Source organism: Pyxicephalus adspersus, chromosome 1, assembly GCF_032062135.1.
Source record: "Pyxicephalus adspersus chromosome 1, UCB_Pads_2.0, whole genome shotgun sequence".
NCBI classification, from domain to species: Eukaryota; Metazoa; Chordata; class Amphibia; order Anura; family Pyxicephalidae; genus Pyxicephalus; species Pyxicephalus adspersus.
Window position 1 is genome coordinate 78,335,642 of NC_092858.1, and position 15,471 is coordinate 78,351,112.

Sequence of the window (15,471 nt, forward strand, 5' to 3'; positions counted from 1 at the left end):
ATTCTCACTTATGTTTGGCTTGCTCTTGCATTGCATACAAATCTAATGAAAACAATCTCCAAAGTAGACCCACCTTAGAAGTAAGGTTTGACAAGTCACAAATGCCAAAAAATACATAATTCTGCCAAGTGGACCTGACTTATTTGTACTCAGTACTGTATTTTAATGCACAATATTTGTAAAGGAAGGAAGCAGAGAATACTACCGTTTGAAAAAGAGTGAGGGTTAAAATCCCAAGACTCTCACTAACAAATTAAGCTTTCAAGGTTTGTTGGTAAATCTTAGAGATACATTTATGAGCTGTGCACATACTAGGAATCACAGGCCTAGAGATTTGATTGTCCTTCAGCACCAGGGCTTTAACAATCATGTTGTTAAAGTCTGCAACTGAGAAGCAGGGTGTAGGAACAAATCCTGGTACAGCAGATGTCCTAGTAGAATCCACAGGGGACTGGCAAACAGACAAATTAGGTCAGCAAGTCCTTCTAGGCCAGTCTGTGACTATTAGAATCCCCTCAATGTCTTCAGTAATAGGGAACTTTGTCCCCTCGGATGACCTGTGTGCTGTAACAAAGAAGGTGTCCAGCAGCCCAAAAATCTTGCATCTGTCACCTTCCAGAGAGCAGAAAAGTACCTGCCTAATCTACCTAGCCTCGTTGTCCTAAGACAGAGATGTGTCCCACAGATGTGGCCAACAGTTTGTGGAACTTGGCAAACTAATTTCATAGAAATTATGCCGTTAGACCCATAAAATGCCTCCATCGGACTGATGAGTTGAGTTGCCATACCTGGCACCCAAGTTTCTACATCTTTTTTGGGTCAGAAAAAAACCTGACCAGAGTGGTGTCCAAAATGAAACCCAGATAATCCAAGCGATGTATCCAGGTCAGCAACAACTTCTGCCATACATACCCAACCAAACTCCTCTGCATTCAAAGAATGATGATAATCCCTGGGTCCAATCAATTACTGTTCCCATAAGAGTAGGTAATTTATGCTCATGATGCGCCATAGACATTCTAGTATCGGGTTTAACACCATTGTGCCAAATTCAGGCTGAAGTGGAGAGCCACAAACTGATAAGTAATATGAAGAAACTGCTAGCAGCTTGGAAATATAGAAGTATAAGTAGGGATCTTGCATGTCTATTAAGGCTAAAAACTCTTCCTGGTAAAAGAAAGCATTAACTCAGTGGATGTATTCTATTTTGAACTTTTGAGGGTAGACAAAGGCTCTTAGATCCTTTGGGTTATGCATAACCCACATTACATTCCCCATTACATTTTGGGAACTATGGACAGGTTGGAATAAAATCCTTGGAATTGTTCAAAGGGGGAACTGGTAAGACAATACCGTTGGTCAACAGTGCCTTAATGGCCTGGTAAAGATCTGGAAACTGTTGAGAAGAGACTGGAAGGTTTAATGCAATCAAGTGGCTGGCTCTTGCTTTTATGGGCCTGGGGAAGGTAAGTACTGTTATCATTATGAGAGTCATTATAATCTCAACCAGCAATGCTCTGACAGGTTGGGTATACAAGGGTAGTAATAGCAAGGCTGTTTTTCCGACTAGCATTTTAGCCATAGTGTCCTGCACATTTGGATGGATATGAAAATGATATATGACACCAGGGAACCAGTCCAGGTCTGCATTGTACATCCTCACAGTTTATGAGTTAGCGGATTGGAAACTAAAGCTGAAACAACCACAATAATGAACTGACTAGTGAATACATGGCTTTATTTAGCAAAACAGTGAAGGAAAGTCAGCTTGTCTTCAGTACAAAATTAAACAGACTAGTGTCCCACCAACTCAGGGGGAATCATAGTTTAAATTACTTCTAGGTCTTCTCAAGCAGGTACGGGGCTCTGCAAATCCAGTAGCTCATATATCTCCAAACCCCTGACTTTTAAATTTCTTGCAACTCCGGCTTTATGTACACAAACTATTACTTGGGTTGTTACCTATATCTGATGGAAATTTCATGTAAAAAGCTTGATTGGAAATATATTTACTGAAAAAAAATGTTTACATGTTCAATACCTATTTACTTTGTTGTATCCACCCTTCCTTTGCTAAACTCGCAGGTGGTGGAGGCCCCACTATATACCATAACAATTAGTTTTGATGTGTTTCTGAAGGGACTGATGCCAACAGTCGCTCATTGCTTGATTTGTCTCACTATCACATTGTTTTACCCATGGCTGTCATTTGGTTTGCTTCCTCACTGACCTGTTAGAACACATCTCCCAGTTGTTCACTCAAGGTGCTGAATAGTAACTCCCTTGGGAAAAAGAGGAGCCAGCAGTGTTGTTTTGGCAAAATGCAGTACAAGTTCCAGGAAAGCTTTAATGTCAGTATTCCACACATTTTTCACTTACGTCCTGCTCTTTGGTTGGTTAGTGAAGGAAATATAGTGGCAAAGTTGGATACAAACTGGTTAAAGCCAACAAAATGGTTGAAGTTCCAAGAGGCAATCATGTGTTCCCTGGATAAACAATCACTGTTATCAGTCGATCAGTCAATTCCCCAGCGTTTAACCTGAGGCTTTTAAAGCCCATGTTTGAAGTCCCCATGCATTCCAATAGGCTAATCTACCCCAAGACATTTCCTTCAGGCACGTTTATGAGCTTTATCTTAAATGTTGCTTGCAACGTTTAAAAAATTAAAACGCAGGGTAAACGCGGGAAAACGTGATATGTGTTCTGTATCACATACTACAGCTCCTCTAGGGCTGTGGAAGCAATCAGGGGAGGGGAGCTGTCAGCCTAGCAGAGCTCCGCTGATTGCTCTGTGCCCTGATTGGCTGAGGAAAGGGAAATCCTGATGATGCTTGAGCTGTCATCAGGGTTTCCTATTTCTCAGTCACAGAGCACTAGAGATGAATGGGCACAAGTCTCCCCATTCAAGTTTAGTGCTGAATGGCTGAGAAACAGAAAACCTCAGCCAATCACAGAACACTAGAGGTGAATGGAGAGCCTTGTCCTTATTTACCCCTAGTGCCCGGGGATCCCTCACTGTCAGGAGGAGGAGCTTAAACTTGTTTTCCTCCAGATGCAAAGAGTGCCCTCTTGTTCTTTGTAACAATCCTTAAGTTAATAGTTGGGAAGAGAGTTCTCTATATGGACCATTTATATATTTATTGTAGGCTGCACAAATCTGCCATCACATTAAATATAAAAAGGTTGTCCTGGTCAGTCGGCATCTTCTTAGAGATCCTGTCCTAAAGAAGATACAGAGCAACTCTTGTACGGCTATCTGTATTAAAATTGTATACCAATTATAGATAATGGTACCAATGGATTTCGGAGGCATGACACCAAAGCAGTCAACTGGCAAAAGGACCAGGAAGCACAGTACCTCTTAACCTCAACGTTCAACACTGGCTTCTAAAACAGATCATTTATTTGCTCCTTCATCTTGTCAGCCCTTAAGTGTCTTCCCAGAGCTTCGTTGTGAACTAAACTGAGCACCATCCACCTATGTGGCTGGGGAACCAACAATATATATATTAAGAGTAAGCAGCTGCCTAGCATTTGTCAGTGTGGGATCCTTCATTTGAATAGGTCTTGATAATAACCTGTAATGGGAAAAATGCACCACCACCCGCTTCTCCCCATGGAGCCTGAAACAGTAACCAATTCATTACAGTCATTAATCTCACCCTAATTATAAAGAACTGTTCTTTATGATGTCATGCACCAAATTTGCTAAAACTCAAAATTTTGTGGTGCAAAAGCCACAGCAGATTTAGAAAAATATAGCTGAACCAACACAGGAAATTGCCAGACAGGGACCTTGTCCATCCTGACCCACAGTGCCATTCGGGGGCCAGATAAATCAAGCTGCAGCCACTTGGAACCATGTCCAAGTATGCCATTTCAGGTATTTTTCAAAAAAGCTTTAAATGGGTGCACTGAACAATTTCAGAACAAACAAATTTGTACTGAAAAATTTATGCTGCGGTAATAACAGAAGTAGTTCTAGGATAATCAGGCAATGATGAAGTCGGAAACTGTAATAAATCCAGTATATCCAAAGATCCACCCACCTTCTGCCTCTTATATTGGTATTACTATGATGGAGTGTCTCACTCTGGGTTGGGCAAAGTTCAACACTACCATCAACAGACTTTGGCTCACAGAAGTGCCATGCAATCAAACAGAGCAGGAAGAACTAAAATTCACAGCAGGTGAATTGCACTTCCTAGCTGTCAGCAGTAGGGATGAGGTTCATTTGCATTTTGTTGGTTTGAAATTGTAGTTCCGTTATTTTTTTCAAACCAAGATCCTAAGGAGGCTTAGGAGGACCAATAATAGGGGTTTTGGAGAAACCAGCAAGCACACTAGGGTAGTCTTAAAGCAGCTTTTATTTTTCTGGGAGGCAAATACTGTGCTATACTGTTTACTTATTTCAGTGCTAGGCTATTCTTTTTAATCCTCTCCTACCCCTATATTTGCAGCTTTGTGTGTGTGTGACTCATTAAGGCCATTCTTCATTTATTTCCCTTTTCTGCTTGGCACACCAGGTCAGAGCTTCTGACAACTTTCCTATTCCAGGCTGAGAATCAGTCATCCCTCCCTTACCTGGAGTCAGAAAAAAAGTTGTGTGGCAATGGTATGTCACAAACTTGTTAATTTACCACCAGGAGAAAATCACATGTGCTTTGCCGAGCCCATCACCTGAACCTCATTGTACAGTGTTTACTGTCCAAATTCCCTGGGGGCTATTCTAGGAGAGACTGAGTACTAACACCAGCTCCTTGCCAACAAATTAATATGTAACACCCCATGAGCTAGAATTCCACACTGCATATGCTGCACAAACTACACCAGTAAACAGAAAACCAGTAGATGCTAAACGACAAGAACCGATTCCTAAACGGGCTTAACTATCACCCCTGCAGTCACAGTTGAGAAGCTTATCGCTGTTTGTGCGCCCCATGCCTCTTTTTTCCCCAGTTGTTTTGATAGCCCTGTCAGCACAGGGGAGTAGGAGATTGTGATTGATGACATTGGCAACCAAAACACTGTATGTAGTTAGCCACATTCGCCAGAATTATCCCTGTTCCCTCTAGCCTAAAGTAAAGCTGTTGACCCAGGCAGAAAAAGTTTTGCCCCACAAGCATGGGGAAAGTGATCAGTAGGTGATACAGCAAGAAGAAGCATGGCACAGGAGATACATTGCCTGTGGTTAAGTGTGCCAGAAAGAGTGTACAATATAATATGTGTTAGGCTATGTTCAGACCTCCATTTTCTCAGGATTTTGTAAGCATTTTTACAGTCTGCAAAAGCTTGATATTGTCCAGCAAAAAATAGTTTAAATGAAAATGGATGGGTCTGTTTTTTGAGCAGGCTTTATGTGTTTACAAGTACTTGTTTAAAAACTCCATGTAGCTTCTGGGGTCGTTTGGCTGTCTAAACACCTCCATAGACTTGACTTGCATTAAACTGCTCATAAAAGCTTGTGAAGGTGTTTATGAAACTTTGCTGCAGCCTTTTATTGGCATTTCTAATGCCAGTGAGTTGCTTGCAGAATGGAAAAAGTTTTGGAGGTATTTAAATAGCTCGAACAGCTTCAACTTCCTGTACAGGAAAGTGTTTTTTTGCCTAAAAATGATCGTGGAAGCCTAGCTGTGCAGAGTGGGCTTCCAGAAGTGTTTACCAGCCACATTTTCCAAAAGCAGTGTGTAGGTGCATAACTATCAGTGCAGGGGGCCTTAAGTTTCAACAGTGCTGCAAGTTCCTGCTACTCTCCTGAGTGTTTCAGGAGCCCTATAGAAAAATTTGCCAACAGTGATTTAATATTATGCTGCTGCTCTGGAGAATATGGGAACCTTGTACCTTGGTAGGGGTTACTTATTCAGGATCCCTATACCATTTAAGCCCCATTTTTAAAGGCAACTAAAATAGTGAGATGAAATCTGCTAAAACACACACTGTGCAGTCTTATAGAGCATGAACTGAGAACACAGAAGCAGGAAGAACGTAAGGGTTTTATACTATTATCCCAGGATCACCAGAAAGCTCTGTATACAGCTTCTATAGCAAACGAGAAAAGGCAGCAGTAGGCTGGAGCAGAAGACGACCGGGTTTCTGAAGGAAATTGTTAACCCTTTCAAAACCCAGCATTTTTTAAGTTAGGTTGAAAAAAAAGTTCACAGGTTCATCAAGTTTAATCATCCCAGATAAAAAACCCTATGGACATAGTTAATCCAGAGGAAGGCAAAAAAAAAATCCTGGTTTATTTTCTATAACGAGAAACAAATGACTACCTGATCCTGTGAAGCAACCTGATGTTCCCTGGATCAACAGTCTCTGTTGTCTTTACTTTAAAATGTTAATACCCAGGTAAATTCTGTGCTTCTAGAAAAGTATCTATACAATCTATAGCTCTTGATGAAACTACTTTCTGAGGGAGCCTATTCCACAGGCCGTACTGTGAAGATTCCTTTCCTTCCTTATATGGAGATTAAAGTTCTTTTCCTCCAGACACAAAGCTTGGCCTCCTGTTCTTTGTAACATGTGGACAATTTATATCATACCCCACCTTTCTTCTCAAGGGATAATTGATTTAGTTCAGCTAATCTCTCCTCATAGCTGAGCTCCTCCATTCCTTTCATTAGTTTAGTTGCCATTCTCTGCACTCTCTCCAATTTCACAATGTCCTTTTTGTGAACTGGTGCCCAAAACTGCACTGCAAATTCTAGATGTTGTCTGACCAATGCTTTGTACAAGGGCAGGATTATGTCTCCATCTCTAATCTATTCCTCTTTTAATACAAGAAAGTACTTTACTAGCTTTAGATATTGCAGCTTGGCATTTCATGTTGTTAAATCTATGATCTGCCAGAACCCCCAGATCCCAAATGCATAACTTTTATCTATCTATAGATAATCTATAATAAATGTCATTTGCCAGTTGGCTGCCCAATCAAGGGAGGTGATAGGTTATTAGAAGTAGATTTTTGTAGGGTTTTTGGACCTTTAAACAATTTGGCAGCTTTTTTCCTAAATCTTCGATTGTATTGGCTTAAAAAAAATGAGAGTATTGCACACCTGGTTTGTTTGACTCGAATACAATTTTTGCTTTGTCTAGGTGTGGGAGTTTATTTATGGGACCAATAAACCACAATATTCCAAGTTTATATGAAGGAGGTCGCAATGGTCAGTCTGTTTTAGATTTGAAAAAAAGAGATTATACAGTTGTTTGCTCTGGTAATAACTACAAAGACACAAAAAGCAGGTTGAATTTACATTTTACTTCAAAAAAGGGATGTACATACATGAGGGAACATTGGGGAGAAAACAGTTATGATAAATCATATCTGCTAACTGTATCTAGGTGCCAGTTTGGCTGGCGGTGGCAGTTTTATTCCTGCTGGCATACACTTGCTTACAATATTAACAGGATAAGTGAATAAAGGAACAGCTGAAACTGTATGGCCCAAAAGGAAATAATATATCATACACAGTGAGAGTTTGTAGAACACAGTATCATTTTTTTTTCATTTAAATGACATACTCAACAGCAGGAAGGAGAGAAGTTAACAATTACCAACACTAGAATATTCAAATTTTTTTATGTTATACATGTACAGCAACTAACTGCTTTACAAAAAAGCAAAATAATACAATATATTGTCACATGTATTTACAGTGTAGTAAATATACCTTTCTGTCAAATTTTACACAAAAAATATTTACAGATGAATTTACTGCATTAAAAAAGTAATGTTGCTAACACTTAAAAGTGACTTTCTGTGGTAAAGTCTGTTGCATAACATTGGATAACACATGCTTAAGAGGGAGGAAAAAAAATGCCTAAAACTGAATGTTAAAAACCTTATAGATTGCCCTCACCCATTAGGAACAGGGCATTTCCCAAACTTGCAAACCCATATACATAGACTAAAATCAATATGCACATCAGAGATTCAAACTATATATCAGGTATGTTTAAGGGTAAAGATACTGCATTAAAACACATGTAGTGCAAGGTAAATGGGGAAAAAATAGGCAAAATGTTTAACTTTTTTTTATACATTAGTAAAGATTAAATATAGAAAATCTGAAAAGGGTACGGGCAACCTCCCTATTTCACTTATATGAGGGCCAAATAGTCAGTATTTCCTAAAATTACATGTTTAATCGAAAATTAAAATATAATGGAAAATATGGCTCACATGAACCATGTTTTTTTTCTGGGAAAGCATAAAATATTATGTATTTTTAACAATAAAGTTGCATCCCAGTTAGTGTACATTATGGTTACAGTAGGCATAAATACCTTGACTGGCCCAGGTCATTTGCTTTAACCTTTAGTAAAGATCAGGTGGCCTAGGATTATGGCCATAAGATTGTCCATAAAACCTGGACGAGTGACTTTTGCAACTAGATTAACTATATATTAACTAAATTACCCTTTGTGTCCTTTCATACATTATGTATGAAACTTTAACTCCTTTAAATGCCACTTTGTGTACTTTGGAAATAGTTGGGTTCACACTGCTCACAGCATTCAGACCATAGCTTTCTATTGTCTGTGGCATAGAGGTCCAGTCTGAGTGAGATTATTGTTTGTAAAATACAGTAGTCATATTTCGTTAAAATTCTCCAAGACTGGAGAAGATAGACTACCATGGGAGAACCTGGTTGATCCAGCAATCCTGGTATATTTTTCCTAAAAATCACTTGTTAGCAGTTGTCAAAATGTTCAATCCTTGACCAGATCCATTCCAAGTTGGCTAGATCATCCACAGATCTTCTCCAGTCTTGGAGAGCTGTGATAAATCAGAACCACGGTGTTGGAAGCTCTTCCTTATAAAATGCGGCAATTATGAGGCTAAAGTTATCATGAAATTTCTTTGTCTATAAGTAATTTGAGAATACTACCAGTTGACTTATACTATGTTTATTCTTCAATTAAGTTTCCTTACTGGTTTTATAGACCTAAATGCACCCTGTTTTGTTGTAATACCCCAAAATACACAATGCTGCTTGGTAAACCTACTGCAGCTAAAGTAGTAAATATGCAAATTATTGATAGGCAGATAACAATGGTTGTTTTTACATTACCAAAACAGATAAAAAACTAAATAAAAGCATTATAACAAATGTATATGCATTGTTTATAACATCTCTGATGAAAATATTGAAGTTTAGTCTGTTAGCAAACATTTCTACAATTTCTGTACTTCATTTTAAAATGACTTCATTCCACACAGCAGTTCTCACACTAAAGCTGGAAAAAGGCAAAAAGGAGCTGTAGTCCACAACAAGCAGACAAGCTATTATTTTCCAGTGCAGGCTAGAAAAAAAAAAGCTTGGATTTTACATTTCCTTTTCTCCAAACGAGCTGTGCCAAGAGGCTTCCACACATTCACATGTATGTTTCTGCACTGTTCATGTAAAGCCTTGTCCTTCATGTTATTAACACCAGCTACAGCTAAAACAGAATTACACTGGGATTTTGGCAGACTATTTGCATAATAGGTTTCTGTCCACAGTTTTATTTTTCCAGGACTGTAAACAAAACAAAATCACAATGTCAGAAAACAACAAAGTAAGACATTTATTTACATCTGTGAATTACGCGTTATCATATGGTTAAATGCAGATTATGTGCTATAATTATTAAATCCCAACACTTATTTGTACCATAATATTTGTTTAGCTGTGGAGTTTGATTTACTGAAATACATTTAAATCACTCTATAATTTTCTTACATAGAATTATATTTTGTTTTATATTTTAAAGCCATTCTTGGTCATTAGTCCAAGATCTAAGTTGTAGAATAGCATTCTAGGTATTTTAATTATACATGTGTTCAGCAGTTTATATATTTAAGCCCTAAATGCAAGCACCTAGACGTCTTTCCCTTTTTGCTCAGATTTGTCAAAAAGGATTATATTTCCTCTGAGATAAGAATTTTCTGGACAAGTATCTAAAGCCCTGCGTAGCAATCACCTTCCCTTTTACACGTACGGTAGAAACACCTATAATCCAGTTTATAGTATTATACCCTAAGATTTGCTGTAGTGACATATATACGCAAGACGGTATCAAATGGTTAGTCAATCGTTTAATACTTCACTGAATGCTAGAATTCAAATCTTTCACAGTGATAGAACATGCTTTAAGTTTTAGCTTTTATGTGCCCTGTACAATAAAGGTATAAAATGAAAAAAAAAAAAAAAAAAACAAAAGTTAACTTTGGACACCTAATACACTTTATATGGAAAATAAGTGATCTTGGAATAGATTATTAGATTTGAAGGATAAGGAACTTTTGGAAATGCAACCTAATGATTATTGTTATACAGCCAGCTTTTAGTACTACAGATAATTATAGCAGATGTGAAAATTTTGTAGGTAACAGGAAAGACTAAGGTTCTGAAGGGTGGCTAAGACACCTGACTGCTAACTATACCAGATCTATGAAAAAGTTAAAGTGCACCACACAATTCATGATGCAGATCCTCCAAGGAGGATCCTGTCAGTTCAAAAGTACCATAACATTTGCTGGCCTGAATAAAGGCACCTGCCCCACTCCCCTCCCCCCCAGTTTGAAACTTTAACATTGCACAGAAAAGTATCTCCAACAAGTTAATATATGTCCTTTTGAAAACTGGAAATGATGCTCCAACCACGAAGACATATACCTTTAACAAAGCTTATGCCTGTAAGTGCAAGAAATCTTTTAACACCTTTCTCTGGAAGGGTTAAGGAAACGATCATCAAGCAGAAAGGAAATAAAGCCCTTTTTACTACTAAGATGCACCAATTTTTTTTTTTTTTTTTTTACCATATCTTTACTTTGAAAACAACACAGTATTTTTTCCCAAATACACAACATATTTACATAACATTTTAAACACATTAGTTTCAGAATACATTCTGCCTTTCATAAATAGTGCATTGTAAGGACAGAAGTCACCGATGCATTTCAGATGAAAGATGCTGTAATACTTTAACAGCGCAAACATTTGGAATAGATAGATTATATATATATATTTTTATAGGAATAAAAATATAATTACTTTAACAAATTTATTGCAAGTACCCAAAAAAAAAAAATCTAATTAGTATGGTGGCCCTTTTCAGACACCAGTTCATATTTGTTTCAACAAAGTACCATTAGAAAAAAAAAAAACATTTTTTATTTTGAAAAGAAAATCATTTTTAAGCAAATAGGTAAAAAAAATTCCACAGCTAAAAGTGTTTTAAGGGGGAGGATTTAAACGGGTTTCTTTTCCCACCAAAGCCACTATAAAGGATTAGCTTTAATATTTAGTTATATGCAAAACAAAATAAACACAAACAATAATAATAATATTAATAATAATAAAAAAGACAAGGCAAAAAAGACTCATGAGAATGCCACTAATGTTTACACAGTTAATGCAGTAAAGGCAGGGCCACCATTATCAAAGTACAAAATTTCTTCATTCTAAAACTCACAAGGCATTGATATGCTTGTGACCATGGTTCCCTCAGGACTGGAAAGAACTGGAGAAGGAAAAACAATGGGAAAATGTCTAAGGAAACCTTATGGTATATAGTTCAAACAATGCTGTTGATCTTCTGGCGACATGGCTGACTGCATGGGAACGGTAAAAAAAAAAAAATTAAGTGCAGCATCATATTGTGCCGGGGCCAAGGATAAGCCGCCCGCTTAAGTCAGTTTTAGAAAAGGAACTTTAAAATAAATAAAATGAAAAAAAAAAAAAAAACAAAAGAAAAAAACTTCACACAATCTTTTTGATGCTGTGACGTTTGAAGCTGCCAGCACTTCTTTGCTTTTGCACTTGGCTTGCTGAACCATGGCGCGTTCTACCACTGTTTGAGTGTCCAGTGGTGGGAGACAGTTCCACGTTTTCCTTGTCAATCCCTAGGGCAGAGAATCAAACAAGAACAGTGATTTTATTGTGGTGCAACTATCAGTGAAACAAAATACAGTATGGGCCCTGTCTGTCAAAATGTCTGAAGAACTGTGTGTCTCAGTTGGTTTTTACCAGTTTACCACAACCAATCTAATCACAGTTAACCTGACAAGAGGCAAATAGTCTCTGCAAAACTAATAATGCTCCTTGCACTGCTAAAAAAAAATATGTTTGATTTATATTTGAACTTGATCCAGTTATTATAAAGACACCAAATAAAAAAACTTAAACCTTTAGGTGTCATAGATCGGTTCATGATAAAACAGACATTTCACAGCTTTCCAATCTGCTTTATCAGTTCTAGCTTTAGAAAGCTGTGAAAAGTCTTCAACATTACAAGAACATGTCCAGTGAAATGTGACTAAATACGATTATCACCTGACCAGACAATGACCTGGATAAATGAGAACCATCACCAGGAGTACAGTAGTTCTCAGAAGAGTTAGTGTTTAATGGTGACTGGGAGAAATACCAATGCTCATGCAAATAACAAACACCAATGCAAAAAGTTCTCTTTTAGATCAAAATAATGTTACACTGGGCTAAAGACCTCAACCACATACTGTGACCAGTCACAGCACAGAATATATGGGGGACAATTTATAATCAGACAATGAACAGGAATGATCAAACCTATTGAATTCACTACATACATGTAGATTTGTCTAAAGATTCATGCAAGTCAAAAAAGTGATCCACAGTTATATGTACTTAAAATATATTTGTGAACTGAAAATTGATGAATTAATGGACACCACCAATCCATCCAAAATGAATAGACTGTGGTAACTTGACATGCACATTTTCAAGCCCTCAGTAAGTATGAAGGAGCCAAGGATTCAAGGTGAATGTTTACAGAGCTAACCCTGCTTATTCCCTTTAAGCAAGTTTTTTTTTTCTTTTGTGAATGAAGAAAATCTCCAGCATTTCCAGAAAAAGAAGTTTGATAACTTTAAACCCTACTGCATTTTCCACATATATTTTACCTTTTTTCCAAACCCAACCAAAGAAGAAGGCTGTTGCACTATATAGTGTAGTAGAATGTACCATGTGTGGTAAGGATTGAGATCTGAATGGTTGGATGTGGGGGTTCTGGTAGATCAGAGACTTAATAATAGCATGCAATGCCAATCTGCATTATCTAAAGCTAGTAAAGTACTTTCTTGTATTAGAGATGGAGACATAATCCTGCACCCGTACAAAGCATTGGTCAGACCACATTTGGAATATGCAGTTCAGTTTTGGTCACCAGTTCACAAAAAGAATACTGTGGAATTCGAGAGTCCAGAGAAGGGCAACTAAACTAAAAAAAAGGAATGCAGGAACCTAGCTATGAGGAGAGATTAGCTGAACTCAATCTATTCTCCCTTGAGAAGAGAGGTATTGGGGGGATATGATCACCCTGTATAAATATACAAAATGGTCCATTTAGAGAACCCATGTCCCATGTAGAAGGAAATAGAGTCCAAAAGGAAAACCCAAGGTTAGAGAATGTGAACGTTTCCCAAGCCTTAGTTATAAATCATACAGAGGAGAAAAAGCAGGAAAAGCAGGCTTGTTGTACAAATTTAAATAGAACAAAATTGTGTTTTATTTACATGGAGTATGAAAATAAAAGTTATTAACATATGTAGTGGGCTTCCTATATTAGGACATCATGCCCAGGTTACATCACAAAGGTTACAGAACATAACATCAATTGTTGTAAACATCAACAGTGTCTCGTTACCAGATGTGTTTCGCACATAGGCTTCATCAGGGGATGTAGAGATGTTGCATTGATATAGGGATGTATCCAGAGGGTAAAAGAAGGTAAGATCAACTCTCTTGAGGTTAGGATTGAAGGGTCGCTGGCTACTATCTCCCTGAGTCTTGTACTTAGGTTGTAGTAAGGTTCTTTGGAGGATGGCTAGATGTTTATGAGTTTTCCAATTAGTTCGTTGTCATATGCTATTCAGGTCAGTATATTCTAGATATTCCAATTACTATAATTTATAATTTAGGATTTTTTATCTCGACCCTTGGGCCTTCTTCCAGATAAAGAGATATCTCCTGAAGGAATAATGAGGGACTTATCAAGAGTGCGAAGGAAAGAAATAAGGAAGGTCCCGATAACTGTGACCCTTTTAACGTTGGTGGAAAGTGTGAGGGAGATGTCTGCAGCCAGTCAAGAGGCTCACATCACATCAGTTATTTACTTTTAGATCATTACAAGGAACAAGAGGGCACTCTTTGCAACATGAGGAAAAGAATATTAAGTTATGGGTAAGGAAGGGATTCTTCACAGTAAGGTCTGTGAAAATGTGGAATAGGGTCCCTCACGAAGTAGTTATAACAGGTACTATAGATTGCTTTAGGAAATGCTGGATGCTTTTCTAGAAACACAGAATATAACTGGGGATTAAAGCTTTAAAGTAAAGATAACTGACCGTTGATCCAGGGAACATCCAATTGCCTCATGGAATCAGGAAGGAAATTTTTCCTCTGTTGGAGCAATTTAGACCAGGGTTTTTTTTGCCTATTATATAATATTATAATATTCATATGCAATGAAATATTGCATATGAATATTAAATAATAAAAAGCAAAAAGGTAGGATTTCACACACACAAATCAGAGAAAAAGTAAAAGGAAATTATATTAATTGGACATTTTTTTATGTCAAACAGCAGGTTCACAGCAATAGAACATTCTGTTTTTTAGGACCCAATATTTATCATGCGAGCATACCTTAATATCCTGCAAATTAATTTTTTCAAATGATGGGGGGTGCTCCATATGTAAACACTATAGGTCTCAATGACCCCCCCCCCCACCCTCATTGTGCTACTGTGGTACAAGGTATTTTTAGGTAATTATGACCAAAGTTGGCTGTTAGGCTGGGTCTACACAGACGTTTTAAAATTGCATGTAAACATTCCTACTGCGTTTATATGCACTTTTAATAATGTTTAAAAACTTGCCTTTAAAACGCTGGAAATCTTCTATGCGGCATTTTCCTACGTTTTTACCGTGTTTTCCCGCATTGAAATTAACGTAAGCGTTTACCCGCGTTTAGGGGCTGTTTAATTTTTTAAATGTTGCCTCAAGGAAATGTCCCGGTCTAGATTAGCTCATTGGAATGCATGAGAATTTCAAACATGGGCTTTTAAAGCCCAAGGTTAAACACTGGGGAAAACGCCAGTGTAAACTAAGCCTTAAGAAACTCACATATAGCATTTTGGAGGCACTGTGGAACTCTAGATAGAGCAAAGTTGCCCTTAATAACCCAGTAGCTATCAGACACTTTAGTGTGAAGTTCTGTAGTTAAGATCTATTTTTAATATGCATTACTTACATTGCAAAAATATAGCCAGAAAAACACTGTATAATGTGCTTTATAATTTAGTAATGAACGCAATGTTTGATATTCTAAAGATTATTCTGCCTGCTTGTCTCTTGCAAAAGCCATGATTATGTGTTGCTGGTTAGTAACTAAATGCTCATGCCAAGCGCTCATAACTAATGCACATGACACTGAATTCGTGCA

General features: G+C 37.6%; 1 protein-coding gene across 1 annotated transcript in view; it reads right to left on the reverse strand.

Annotated features, from left to right (window-relative positions):
• Positions 1-7,239: 7,239 nt before the first annotated feature.
• The window catches only part of NF1 (neurofibromin 1), a 102,807-nt gene continuing 94,575 nt past the window's right edge, over positions 7,240-15,471 (reverse strand). The window contains exon 58 of the mRNA XM_072404986.1: positions 7,240-11,890. Coding sequence (XP_072261087.1) covers positions 11,748-11,890 — 143 coding nt within the window. The 3' untranslated portion in view covers positions 7,240-11,747. The remainder of the gene's footprint in view (positions 11,891-15,471) is intronic.